The sequence below is a fragment of the Bombyx mandarina genome, chromosome A1, assembly GCF_030267445.1.
Source record: "Bombyx mandarina strain Sakado chromosome A1, ASM3026744v2".
In the NCBI taxonomy this organism is placed as follows: Eukaryota; Metazoa; Arthropoda; class Insecta; order Lepidoptera; family Bombycidae; genus Bombyx; species Bombyx mandarina.
Genome location: NC_143234.1, coordinates 1,847,489 through 1,862,382, shown reverse-complemented (window position 1 = coordinate 1,862,382; position 14,894 = coordinate 1,847,489). Strand labels below are relative to the sequence as shown.

At 38.9% G+C, this 14,894-nt stretch overlaps 2 protein-coding genes across 3 annotated transcripts in view; one reads left to right on the top strand and one right to left on the bottom strand.

Annotated features, from left to right (window-relative positions):
- Window positions 1-5,774, top strand: part of mon2 (Mon2 homolog, regulator of endosome-to-Golgi trafficking) — a 52,536-nt gene extending 46,762 nt beyond the window's left edge. For both annotated transcript variants that reach the window (XM_089739958.1, XM_089739957.1), the window contains one exon: window positions 701-5,774. In XM_089739958.1, coding sequence (XP_089596084.1) covers window positions 701-810 — 110 coding nt within the window. In that variant the 3' untranslated portion in view covers window positions 811-5,774. The remainder of the gene's footprint in view (window positions 1-700) is intronic.
- A 6,818-nt stretch (window positions 5,775-12,592) lies between these two features.
- Tua1 (alpha-tubulin) lies at window positions 12,593-14,101 on the bottom strand. Its single transcript, XM_028169961.2, has 2 exons — window positions 13,883-14,101; window positions 12,593-13,800 (listed from the first exon to the last, which is right to left on the bottom strand). Exons 1-2 carry the CDS (start codon window positions 14,001-14,003, stop codon window positions 12,674-12,676), a joined length of 1,248 nt encoding a protein of 415 aa, XP_028025762.2. The 5' UTR covers window positions 14,004-14,101; the 3' UTR covers window positions 12,593-12,673.
- Window positions 14,102-14,894: the final 793 nt, after the last annotated feature.

Below are 14,894 nucleotides of genomic sequence, written 5' to 3'. Positions count from 1 at the left end.
GGTGTAATAGATGGTATTGTCGACTGGGTCCCCGAAAACATCCCAAGAGTGCTCTCTATTAGGTTATATGTTGACGCTTGAAAGGCAAACGTGACTAAGCGACAATGCGTGAACTTTACAGTAGACAGTACAGAGTACAGTAATTTAAAGTTGAAATACCTGACAAAAATTCTATTTTAACGAATCTAGCTGTAGGATAGAAATGATTTTAATAGACCTAGAATTTTTGAAGTTATACTTCTTTAGGCGCGTTATGAAAAATTGATGAGAGTGAAATTTTACGATGCGCGCGCATCGTGACACAAAATTAACAGAAATGAAGTTGCCCACTAAATCGCTCATTACAATACGACCGACGTAACTTGGCGAGTCTGAATATAGCCGCCAGTGAACTTTCCGAACCGTACCGAGAATTATCGAATTTATACGATGTCAAGAAAAAGGATGTCCAATATGCGTGTTTGAGGATGTTGTTTAATCGATTTTTTTTCAAATTGATTAAAATAAAAATAAAGGAATAAATTGGATAAAAATAAAATATAACTTCTTACGCGCGTACATAAGTACACGCACCCTTTTTTTTTTGCGCATCAAATATTGTTATTGCCTATCATTTATGTACAAAGCAGTTATTGTCGCTTAGTCACGTTTGCCTTTCAAGCGTCGATATAATCTTACTCTATGGTATGACGTTGTGCAGACGCGTATGGTGGGTTGGCGCGGCTGGCGGCGAGCGGGCGGGCGAGGGGCGCGGGGGGCGCGCTACGGGCTGCCCTGTTGCACTACGCCGCGCTACTAGCGCCGCCCTAGGCTCGCACACACCGAGCCGCCCTCATTCCACAAAATGGCCGAACTATATAACGTATGACGTCACTTCAGGCCACAACTAAAGGCTTCGTTAAACAGAATGCGTACTTAGCGCCGCGTTTTAACGGCGCGCTCTTTACACGTCACACAAATCGACTCGATGAACCCAACGCTACTTGACGCGACGTAACATCTGCAAATCATAGTGCCTTTCGATAGCAGTCTGAAAATTTAAAAGTATTAAGATGTCGAGTTATTCAGATGTGGCATGGGTATTTTCTAACTAATTCTATCAATTTTTCGGGCATTATCAAGTATTTTAATACACATTCACTCGGACGCCAAAATAAAATTTGTAAAAAAATACAATGCCTGTCATCAAAGCGTCCTAACGCCGCTACAGAGCGCTACGTACTTATAGCGCTGACGCTCTGTTTGACAGTTTATCTATACTAATATATAAATCTACAGTGATTTTTACGGATGATCCGTTATAACTACTGAACCGTGCATCCAATTAACTTGAAACTTGGTATCCATGTAGAAAATACAAGATATATTCATATTTATATGAGCGCTGGACTCCCTACACCAGTTGCGGGGGCGTTAATGATGAGAATCTTTGTGGGGGTGAGGAATGATAATGTTAATTTTAAATGCCCAGCGAAGCGGACGGGTAGAGCTGGTATATTATAGTTATAGTAGTACAACTCATCTCAGCGTCATAGCGCGCCGTTAGTTTAGCGTTCTGACGCGCGCAAGTACGCGTTCGGTTTGACGAAGCCTTTACAACTTGCACTAACACACGAAGACTAAAACGTTTAGTGAATTAAAATATAAGTAATTAATGTTAAACGATGAATAGTGGTTTAAATGATTGCTTTAAATTATTCATAGTTCCCTGTAAGTACTTTCCCTTTGCCTATCTAGATAGGTTAAAAAGTAAACAACGCCATCTTGCGTCAGTGAGACGTAACCTTTACTATCCCATAGAAGACTTTGTTTACGGAAGATTTAAATTTTTGAAATGCATGATCCCCTATGATCCTTATTTAGCCAAGTAATTTGACATAAGTAATTACTGAACAGTATGTCGGGTGTGAGATTAAGGGACTGTTAACAAAACTGGTGACTAGTGGTACTAGTGGTAGGACCACTTGCACCGCACGGGTAGGTACCACCGCGCTGCCTATTTCTGCCGTGAAGCAGCAATGCGTTTCGGTTTGAAGGGTGGGGCAGCCGTTGTAACTATACTGTTATAACTATACTAACTTATTCTTATCTTAGAACTTTATATCTTAAGGCTCCGGTAACCACTTAACACCAGGTGGGCTGTGAACTCGTCCACCTATCTAAGCAATAAAAAAAGTTTGGTGCCAGTACGGGGAACCCTTAACGTAGTAAAATTAAACAAAAATCTCACTTAAATATCTATAACGTGATATTATTGCATCTTGCACTGCGCGCAATAGAATTGAAAACATGGTGCACGGGTCAACGACCCTATTGCGAAGACTCTTTCGATTGCCGCCCGAATTCGAATCCCGCGATTATTGAATAAATAAAATGAAAAATATTCACTCAAAGACGAAGTTATCAAACCGTATAGTAAGTAGGCTATCTTTTGTATATTGTGTTATATGAAAAACAATATGGAGAGAAAAATGATATAGATGAAATTATATGAAATCGAATGATTTGAAATTTAAATCAATTGGAATTAATATTAATGAAACGAGATGAGATGAGATGGGATGACATATAATTTCGGTACCATGACATGGGGTAAATTGGGATCCTGGGGTAAATTGGGACAAACCTGCGGAAGATTCTCAAAGTACCTGTAGCACGGAATCTACCTAATTTTGTTTATGTTAATATTTATCAATGTATAGAAGAAAAACCAAGTTAACTATGGAAGTACTACATATGAGTTAAATTGGTCCCAAAAATTCGTCAAATTAAATTGAAAATAGTGGTTGAAAAGTGCATTTTAAAACAGCTTAAAGAACTTTTAAAAAAAGTAATATTATCTTTGTTTTTTCAATAAGATCACAGTTTATATAAGTTTTTAATACACCTGGAAATACCACAACAAACGGTAAGTTGCAATATTCTCATTTTAAATACAATATTTCGACAAAATAAAAAAATTATATTTTTTCCTTTCTTTTTGGGGAAAATTGGGACGTTTGTAGGGTAATTTGGAACGAGACTGGAAAAATTAGGGACGAGAAAACACAAAATTGGAACGCCAAAAGACAAAATAGGGATGGCTTGTTAGGGTTGTCACTGATATCTTATAATAGATTTTTTAGCCTATACTATCACTTAATTGCGTGATGTAAAGAAGGTTAATGTGTTTATCAGTTAGTTTATGTAAGTATTATAGGTAAAAGAAAAGTATATATATAATTACTTTTTTTTGCGACATTTACCTTGTAATATCTGCCCGGTCGTATGTTCTTTATAGCAATAAAAAAAATTAAAAGTTAAAAGAACTCAAACGAATCAAAACTTTTGTTATTTCATAATCTATTCACGCGTCGAATCATGATTTTGTTAACATTCACAACGAACACACACAAATAAAAACAGGCCTCAGATTTTAAATGTAACATTAATAAAAAATCCGAGATATCCAATTATGAGTGAGTGAATTAATTGAGTTTAGTTATTTAGCTTAGAAAGAATTTCTTTTATTTTTGTTATTATTGGCAGTAATCAGATAAAGCTGTTTTTTTATCTTATTCACCTGATATCTTACTCTTGCTCAAAGATCATTTTGAAAATGTTGATTAAATAAAATTGTATTAATGCATTTCCAGTCCTTTTGTTTTCTATTTTTTATTCTATTTTATGATTTTGTTTCAGAGTTGTGATTTTTAAGGAAATTAAATAATAATTTTCTAAAATACAACTTGCACATACTTTTTTTGATCATTGTATTGTTGATTATCATTCACGTCACATCGCTTCGGAATAGAAACCAGCTTAATTTACACTATGTTGTGTATTGTGCTTAAATTATGGATTGTATTCATCATTTCGGTCCATATAAATAATTATATGGCACCTACCTATATATCGCAGTACTGCGAGTTGACAACCCTTACAAATATCCCAATTTAACCCTTAACCGTGTCAATTTACCCCGGACGCTGGGTAAATTGGGACGGCCATTATTTTACCGATTATTTCTTTAAAATGAATAATTAAAATAATGTAACGGTTTTTATCACCTAGGTACGTTCAAGACTCAACTTATTTCTTTGGTTGAGCAGTGACTATTTAATTGGAACTATTTTAAAATTCAATCTGAAGGTCGATTTTGTCCCTATTTACCCCATTGTACGGTAAAATGTTAGTAAAATACGTACTAAATAGTAAACGGTAAAATACTGAGAATTATTCAGTGGACTTTTTGGATGAACCCGATGAGTTACGTCTAGCGGCTTTGTTTGATTTTCTCATAATCTGCACTTTTACAGATGTTAAACAGTAAAAAAACACAGTATTACATACTTAAACTTGGAGATACACAAAAGTAACAAAATAAAACAATACACTCAACTTCGCTCCTTGTGTTCCCGCCAAAAAAATATTATTTTTATTTAGGGATTTTATGACCTGGTAACTGAGACCTTTAAGTCATGTCTTATTTTAATTTATATTCATATTTTTATGAAAAATGATATTATGGAGTGAAATGAAATGAAGATGATTAATTTGACACATTAATCAACAAGGATGAAATGAAATGAAATGGAATGAAATATAATCTCAGTAAAATGGTGGTAATTTACTAAGATTTTTTCAGTGGACTTTTTGGAGGATCCCGAGAAGTTACGTCCAGCAGCTTTGTTTCATTTTCCCACATTTGTGCACTTTCACAGATATTAAACAGTTAATAAACCACCATTATTACACATTTAAATCCGAAGAAACACTAAATGGGCAAAATTAAACAAATCACACAACTTCACTCCTCGCGTTCCCGCCAAAAAGTCCCCAAAAAAAGACAAGTACCACATCTCACAGATTAAATATCTTTGAGGCAGAGGCTACACTTTTTACATGCCAGTGATTATGTTGATGCTTTGAAAAACCACAGTAAATAAATATATTTTTAATATGTTTTTTTATATGTTATAAATATGTTTTCAGATATTTTTTAGTAACCACTAATTACTTTTTATTTAATGCCTATTGCGCCTCAGCGATATACGAACTCAAGACAATTACAATCATTACTATTGTTAGGTTACTGTACTGTAAAACTGTGACTCAGATCTCAGGTCTCAAGGTACGTAGCGGAATTTACGTTGTTGATGTCCATGGGCTCCGATGACCGCTTAACACCAAGTGGTCTGTAAGCTCGTCCACCTATTTAAGCAATAAAAAAAATTGTAGGTATTAAGATAGAAAGATTCCCCATTCCGGCTTCAGCAACAATACCTTTGCACCCTGTATACAGCATGTTGTTTCTTACCACTCAATTATGTATTGAACACTATTGAAATAAATAAACATTTTACGAATTCGTCTTTATTGTAGGCGTATTTAGATTCAAGGTCGATTGAATTTAATTTAAGAAAATCATTTTTTTTATTTCTTATTTCAAAATCGATAGCGGTAGCCATATTGTTCATAAACATTAGCTTTAAGGTAAATTTCACGTTGTGATGATATTTGTTTTATAGAAAAATGAAATAATAAAATGTACTTTATTGTTTTCATTACTTTCCTCTTCATATTAAATGTTTTTATTTTTATTTATTTTGGGAAAATATCACAACGTGAAACTTAATTAATGAAACTTATTGAAACACAATGTAAATAAACCTTCCATTTTCACTGTTTGTATTCAGATTTTTTATTTAAATAAATGTTAAATAGTTGTCATTTTTGTGTTGATGTAATCTGATTACATCTGTATTTGCGTGTGAATAAATATATTAACTGACCGTGTGAGTATGTTTTATTTTAGAATCTCCAATACCCTTTTTCAAGGTGGGAACCTGACATCCTATCCTTGTGTCTGTTGTATGCATCTACGGTTCAAGTGTAAGTGGTTAAAGCCTTTGGTACCGATAATGCTCGCTCTGTATGTGATCTACATATTCTTTAATCCATTCTCATGTCTATTATTATCACTAGCTGGTTCCCGCGGCTTCGCTTCACCTAAAAAAATCTATCATAGTTTTGAAGTATGTTTATTTTAATTCTGTTGATCTTTTGTTATACACAAATTCAATAAAAGCGGATCTGTGATTCAAAATTTAAAAAGGTCCAACCATATTAGTCGGTGTTCCAATGCTGCGACATTATCACTACATAGTATAAAACAAAGTCGCTTTCTCTGTCCCTATGTATGCTTCGGTTTTTTTTAATAGATAGAGTGGTTGAAGAGAAAGGTTTATATGTATAATAACATCCATTAAATAGTGGAGAAATCAATAATAAATTACAGTTTCGGAAGCGAAGCGAGGGCGGTTCGCTAGTTTCATATAAATTCCAATTATTTTTCAAAAGATAAAAATCACTGCCACCTGCGGGAGAGTCCGCCACTAACGTAACTATGTTCGTCGGGTGGTCATGTCGTATATTTTGATATTGTATCTGCAAAGTTTCATAACTGTTCGGCTAATGGTTCTCGAGTTTTTGGGTGAATATACAAATAAAAATACATTCTTTTTTATACATAGAACAATAATACATTATTTCCGATATTTCGAATACCCATAGTTTTCGTGTTCACTGACCACTAAGCGTCGACATTTGAATGTTATGCTATTTACCGCCTAATTTTATATATAGATATTCTATCGGAAATAAGAAATGCGATTTGAAATAATTGACATACAGCCCACATTAAGCCTTCTCACTGTAAGGTCTGGCTTTTTAAACTTATAGTAGGTGGAAATAACGTAGGGGCCAAGGTCGGTACAGTGTTGGTCATGCTCTAAATCATAGTTTCGTCTATTTAATATTGAATTGGAATTGATCTGAAATTACTGCTTGTTGAAATCTCTTTTAGTATACCTATTTGAAAGAGGAAATCAAATTGCAGTTTTGACATGTTTATAACAGTTAAAAGGAAAATAAACAAAGCCAAAAACAGCTCCTGAGATAATATAATGAATATAGGGCACAATAATGACGTAGTGTTGTTGAATATGAATATTTTTTACAACTCCGCGAACGGTAACAGAGTGGGGACATTTTCATTATGGCGTTATTGACATACTTATCTAACTAAACATCTTGTGTTTTTGTTGAAATAACAATTTATTTTGACCTATTTAATGTTTTCTATTTTATTTTAAACGTTACTGTGTAGCAACAATAACAGGTAGGTGATAAATGGCAACTATGTTACGGATGCTTCTAAAAATCTTTCATACCTACTTCTAATGGCTTATTTTAATAAGAGAGAGAGAGAGAATTCACTTTATTGCACATCAAAGCACAATTTACATTCAAAAACAGTCAACAAGCAGGTAATACATTTTTTTTTGTTTTTTTTTACCCATGCTGATAGCCTTGAGAGGCTATTTCAGCTTCGCCCTATCGTGTGTAGGTGAGCTCACGGGGCTCAAACCGGAGTGTTGCTAACACTGACCCTAGCAAGAGCAGTGCTTCGCAGAATCTATCACCGGATCGGAAACGCGACCCACGGAGCAGATCCGGCGAGAAACTCAGTGGGCTGTGTCTATAGGTTAATTCGCTTGTCGAGCCCAAGTCGCAAGCGACGGGTTCGACGAGGGCGGTGACTGGTGCTTGTGGTGCCTAAAAGCACCGTTAATGGATCGGGAGGATCCGTAATGACGTGCTTTGGGCGATTTGCGGCTTACGATTCGGTCTACAGGATCGGGTATGTACCTAGTCAGGTCATAAGTATTGTCACACAGTAAAAACTTTTCTTTTAGAATGCTAGCCACAAAAAAGTTTATTGAATTCGAATTTCGAATTGTTCATGAAAATAAAAATGTATACTTTTAGAATTTTACTCATTTTTAAATATGGAGTGGACGCTTAAAGATGACCGTGTTGCAGTTATTGCGTTGCATCGTTGCGGTTACGCTCCAATTCAAATTTTTAACATACTGAAAAATTTGAATATAACCAAAATATTCGTTTATCGTACCATCAAACGATACAATGAAGACTCTAGTGTAGATGACAGGTCAAGAAGTGGTCGCCCTCGGTCTGTTAGGACTCCAGGAGTGATAAAAGCTGTGAAGGCGCGAATTCAAAGAAATCCCAAACGTAAGCAGAAACGGTTGGCCCTTCAGATGGGGTTAAGCAGAACCACGGTGAAAATGGTGTTAAATGAAGACTTAGGGCTTCGGGCATATCGAAGAAAAACAGGACATCGTTTGAATGCTCGTCTAATGGACCTGAGACTGAAGAGATGCCGCGCTTTGTTGAAGCGGTACGCGGGAAAAAAAAATCGGGAAATTCTTTATTCGGATGAAAAAATTTTTACCGTAGAAGAGAGCTACAACAAACAAAATGATAAGGTGTACGCACGCAGTAGTGAAGAAGCGAGCAACCGTATTCCGCGTGTCCAACGAGGTTATTTTCCATCCTCGCTCATGGTATGGTTGGGAGTTTCTTATTGGGGCTTAACAGAGGTACATTTTTGTGAGAAAGGTGTAAAAACGAATGCAGTTGTGTATCAAAATACAGTCCTGACGAACCTTGTGGAACCTGTTTCTCATACCATGTTCAATAACAGGCACTGGGTATTCCAACAAGATTCGGCGCCAGCTCATAGAGCGAAGAGCACACAAGACTGGCTGGCGGCGCGTGAAATCGACTTCATCCGGCACGAAGACTGGCCCTCCTCCAGTCCAAATTTGAATCCGTTAGATTACAAGATATGGCAACACTTGGAGGAAAAGGCGTGCTCAAAGCCTCATCCCAATTTGGAGTCACTCAAGACATCCTTGATTAAGGCAGCCCCCGATATTGACATGGACCTCGTTCGTGTTGCGATAGACGACTGGCCGCGCAGATTGAAGGCCTGTATTCAAAATCACGGAGGTAATTTTGAATAAACTTTAGTGTCATAAGAATCTATGTTTTGTTAAGTTCATTTTGGTATATGAATGGTTACATAATGAATAAACTTGTTTCAATTATTTTACATTAAACATGTGACAGAATTTATGACCTGACTAGGTAGTTTCCAGCGGCCACGACAAGAGGGTTCTCATGTCGTGCCGCCTTCTCGAAGTGGCGCAGCGATGCCGACTGTAGATACTTACATTCTTGAAGAGTAACAATTAATCACCCACAAATTATCTTATTCAGTAGTACAGTCGATGCTCAGAAACAAATGAGCGTGACCCGTGGATAGTACTGACGTTATAGACCCTCTGGACATCGGTAACCGCTTATCTCAAAAGAACCGATAACTACCAAAACAAAAACTATCACAAAGACAAACAACCGCTTTAGGACAGATTTTTCCTTGGTACGCTTTGAAACGAGGAAGGCAAATAAACTAATAAAACAAGCCAGACTATATCGCTGGGGGAAACTGCAGTTATATTTAACTGTATCGGTTCAAAGACCCCCAGACTCACACGTTTGTCTCGAAATAGATAGCGAAACGCTTTCTACTCTCTCGTGAACTAAATCGATTTTGATCTTATATCTTCCTTCGGTTTTGAAAATGTATTCAGAAAGTGAGAGAACATTTTCAATAATATTAATTTACTTGAAGTACCTTATTATTATGCTACTCTCTTGTGGGGTTTTTGGAAGTAGCGATAAAGGGAAGATCTTCCACTGAGCGGGTGAAGTTGCTCGGTAGACTAACGGTCAAAATGCTGTTGTCCGAAGATTGTTAACTTGAGAATCTTGTTAGCAAGATTCAGCCATCTGTCAAATATCTTGTGTTATGTGATTGATAGCTACCCGCTAACGTGATCTCTCTACTCCACTTTTGTTACAACGCGTCGAGGGAGCAGTCAATTTCCGGTTGATTTATTATTTGAAGACCGATATCAGCTTGGGTTATTTCTCTTATGTATATGCTTCTAGCTCTGTTACTTTTACTGACTGAGAATGTTTCGTATTATCACATTGCTATTTTCGCTTAATATAATTCTGTGTGGCTCTGTCACGTAATCTTAAGTTAAACAAAGACGAATAGATAAATTTGCTTGTTCAGAAATATATATGACAAATCCTATTCATACTAAATGAGAAAAATGGGAAAAATTAAAGCTACCAATTTGTTACGGTTATCAGAAATAAGGAAAAACATTATACAAAATATTTTTGTCCGTTTACTTCGAAAGCTGAAAGGATCAACAAGGCCTTATATAGAATTAACATGATAACAGTTGGCCATGACCAAGTAAAGCGAATGATCTCATCTTACTCCCACTACATGTTACAAGTGGACAATCTTGGACCTATTACGTAGGTATATTTGTTACTGTCGTCAACAAGTTAAGTCATTGATTATACCCTGTCAGGTATGTAGTGAACCTTGAATTCATATTCAGAATTCATGCTAAACGGGCTATAAGGAATATGATTCTTTTACGTCATGTAATATTGTGTTGACATGTTTTGACATTACAGTAACACTTTGACAGTAATCAGTAAAGTATTTTTTATTGAAATTTAAGATGCCATGTTAATAACTATTTAAATTTTATTTTGGCAATTTAGTATTAGTTAGCAGCCCACGACCTGCTCAGCTCTTTCTCGGCCTACAACGACTGCTATGTATAAATCGAAAAGAAACTCGTGGCATTCTAGACACACCGGCAGTTAGTTCAATTTATTACATTCATAGGTACATATGTGACAGTATTTCTACAGTTACTGAATTTAATATAGGTATCTTGTATATCTTTATTCTAATAAAAAAAAAATAACATTACCAAATCTTCATTTTTGTTGTATTTTGTTACATTTTCATTTAAGTTTTACGTATTGAATATAGATAATTTATAAAATCTATCTCGGTAATATTAGCCGTTTTTCTCGATTATGCTCAGAAAATGTTTCATATTAATTTACTGTATATGAATGGTCGTTATTTAATAAACATTACTTTGTGCATCACTTTACAAAAAAAAAAAAAATACTCTAAGAGCTGCTGGAGTCATGGTCCAGACGGCTGGCTGATCCTTCGGCTGGTCGTAGGACCATCGAGGCGATTCGCCCGGTCCTTGTGGATTGGGTGAATCGTGACAGAGGACGCCTCACTTTCCGGCTCACGCAGGTGCTCACTGGGCATGGTTGTTTCGGTGAGTTCCTGCACCGGATCACAGCCGAGCCGACGGCAGAGTGCCACCATTGTGGTTGCGACTTGGACACGGCAGAGCATACGCTCGTCGCCTGCTCCGCATGGGAGGGGTGGCGCCGTGTCCTCGTCGCAAAAATAGGAACCGACTTGTCGTTGCCGAGTGTTGTGGCATCGATGCTCGGCGACGACGAGTCGTGGAAGGCGATGCTCGACTTCTGCGAGTGCACCATCTCGCAGAAGGAGGCGGCGGGGCGCGTGAGAGACGCACAGTCCCGCCGCCGTCGAGCGGGGGCCAGGGAGGCGGATCTCGCCCAAGCCCTGGCCTTCTAATTGTTTCGGGTCCCCCTCACATGTCGGTCTGGGGACCGGCGAGGGGGGCCTAAGAAGACGACGTGCAAGCTGCTCTGCACGCGTTTTACGCAAGAGCATCCGGGTGATGGAAGGCCGGCTATCCTCGACCCACGCTGGTTCTGGCCCAGCGGGGTATTCCGTAGGGTAACCCACTCTAACCGGCGCCATCTAGGCGGGCTTCGGACAGTCTGCCGACCGAGAGGGCTGGTGGTCGTGGCGCCGACGACCGCCAGTCCAGCGTCCCGAGGGGGAGGGTGATGGGAGAGATGTGCTCCGCACTAAACGCTTCACTTTCCCCCCTTTGCCTTGTCATGAGTTCTGTCTCATGCGAGGTTTGGACGTTGGTTGTTGAGCGACAGGAGGTTTTAGTCAGTTCGACTCTGACATACCCCGCCCAGTATCCCCAGAAAAGGGCAGAAGTCCGGCGATTTCCTCCTGACCAAAAAAAAAAAAAAAGAGCTACATATCGTTATTTCTTACTGGCTTTGATATCTTAATTAAGACACTTATTTTGATTCTATTCAACGTCTAGTGTAAGTTCTGGTCAGTTTTTATCAATGTACCTCTATGTAGCACTTACCAGATAATTTTTTTTGCCAAGGGCTGCTTTAAATAGTCTACTTGTAACTATACTGAGACCTTAGAACTTACACTCGTCAACCCATATGAGCAATAAAAATAAAATAAAAATATTCGTGAACCTGCGAGACTGGATTTCTCGCGATAGGTCTGAAACATTTGAAATCATGTTCCATGCTAACATCGTGCCCCAAATACAGGCAAGAAACAGTCATTATTGAGCGAATGCGTGACGTTAGGTACATAGGTACCTACCTACTTTCCAAGCAGTCATTTTGCTAATATGGATGTTTCTGAAGCAACGAATTTAGATTAAAAGGGCGATACCTACCTACCTACTACGATCACAAAGACTACATTACGGTATTTGCCCATTAATATACTATTGCTAATGAGTTCAATTAAAGAAACAGCTTTGAGCGCAGTTTGTAATCATTTCATTATTTAAATGCGATGTCGGAACATCATGGGACTCGTTAAGCCTGCCCCCTCCAATATACTACATGACGCTCACGAGTACTTTGTCATGAGTGAAAGCGATTAAGAAAATGAACAGGAAAAATAAAAAATAAAAACTTTTCGATACATCATTTTTTTTATTTAATTTCACCGGAATGTAAAACGGTGCGAGTGCGCCATAAAAGATATTTCACTGGCTTAGTACTCTTCGGCTCCCTCACCCTCGCCTTCAGCGGAGTCCATGCCGACTTCTTCATAATCCTTCTCGAGGGCAGCCAGGTCCTCACGGGCTTCGGAGAACTCTCCCTCCTCCATACCCTCACCGACGTACCAGTGCACGAAAGCACGCTTGGCGTACATGAGGTCGAACTTGTGGTCGAGGCGAGCCCAAGCTTCGGCGATGGCGGTGGTGTTGGACAACATGCAGACGGCACGTTGAACCTTGGCCAAGTCGCCTCCGGGCACCACGGTGGGTGGCTGGTAGTTGATACCGACCTTGAAACCGGTTGGACACCAGTCGACGAATTGGATAGTACGCTTGGTTTTGATGGTAGCGATGGCCGCGTTCACATCCTTGGGTACGACGTCACCACGGTACAGCATACAGCAAGCCATGTACTTGCCATGACGGGGGTCGCATTTCACCATCTGGTTGGCGGGCTCGAAGCATGCGTTTGTGATCTCGGCGACGGAAAGCTGTTCATGGTAGGCCTTCTCGGCAGAGATGACTGGCGCGTACGTGACCAGTGGGAAGTGGATACGGGGGTAAGGCACCAAGTTAGTCTGGAACTCGGTGAGGTCCACATTCAGAGCGCCGTCGAATCTCAAAGAAGCAGTGATCGAGGAGACAATCTGTCCGATGAGACGATTCAGGTTGGTGTAGGTTGGGCGCTCAATGTCGAGATTACGGCGGCAGATGTCATAGATGGCTTCATTGTCGACCATGAAAGCACAGTCAGAGTGCTCAAGGGTTGTGTGGGTGGTGAGGATAGAGTTGTAGGGCTCGACGACGGCAGTGGAAACCTGAGGCGCGGGGTAGATGGCGAACTCCAGTTTAGACTTCTTGCCGTAGTCAACGGAGAGACGCTCCATCAATAAGGAAGTGAACCCAGAGCCGGTACCTCCACCGAAGGAGTGGAAGATCAGGAATCCTTGCAGACCGGTACACTGGTCAGCGAGCTTGCGGATTCTGTCCAAAACCAAATCTACGATTTCCTTTCCAATGGTGTAGTGACCACGGGCATAGTTGTTGGCCGCATCTTCCTTACCAGTAATAAGTTGTTCTGGATGAAACAACTGTCTGTATGTGCCAGTGCGGACCTCATCTGTGTAAAAAAAAATACATTTAATATTCCTTAATCTGGTTCAATTAAGCGAAATTTTTTGTCTAGTGTTCGTAATACTGACCAACAACAGTAGGTTCCAGATCGACGAAGACAGCACGGGGTACGTGCTTGCCAGCTCCGGTCTCGCTGAAGAAAGTGTTGAAAGAATCGTCTCCACCTCCGATAGTCTTGTCTGTGGGCATCTGGCCATCAGGCTGGATGCCGTGCTCCAGGCAGTAAAGCTCCCAGCAGGCATTACCGATCTGGACTCCGGCTTGGCCAACGTGTACAGAGATGCACTCACGCTGTTTAAAGAAAAGAAAAAGATCAGAAAATACGTACTAATCAACGATAGCTATGTACTAGGTTTTTAATAAAATTATAATACATTTATTCATTGGCTCGATAAATTTACGGTGAAAGGTGAAATCACCACGTCACGCTTTCCCTGTTCAATAAGGCGGCAGATTATCTAGAACATTTCATTTTCAATACAGATGATATCACCGGCTTCAAATGAGATCATCGACCATGTGTCCGTGACTAATATGCATTTATTAATAAAAATCGAAGTCTCATTAAAAACATTTCTGCTAACATATTTAAATTCACTAAATGTTTTTGTGGCTAACAAGATTTGATCGATCAAGGGCGTGGTAGCGGCACCTTGAACTAGACCACAAAAACGTCGGCAGACGGAATTTAATCGAAACAAAAAACGACTAAACTTACTAAGCCATTGGGATTTTGAAACAAAAGAAGAATTAGGAGATTCTTCACAAACTAAATCTTTCGAAATTTAATTGACACTTATCGAACGTGGCCGTCATTACGTACACAAAATGGTGGCGTGATCGACCGGCATACGATGCCATGAATTTATTAAGTAATATACATAGAAGAATTTTAAAATTGAAGAAATGAAATAATTAAGCAACTCACCATTTTGATTTGAGTTTTTTTCTATGCTTAAATGTAGAATTAAATTATAATCAGTCGTCGTTCAGCGCGACCGGTTAAGTGGCTTGCCAAACGAATGTGAATGCGGAGAAAACCGTTACAGCTGCTTATATAGGATCAGCGTTCTGGGGGAA

Excerpts from the sequence above, each read along its gene's own strand:
- Tua1 (XM_028169961.2), bottom strand. The coding sequence starts at position 14,003 with ATGCCCACAGACAAGACTATCGGAGGTGGAGACGATTCTTTCAACACT. Across the intron at positions 13,801-13,882 it reads TCTGGAACCTACTGTTGTTG|ATGAGGTCCGCACTGGCACA; the intron begins GTCAGTATTACG and ends TTTTTTACACAG.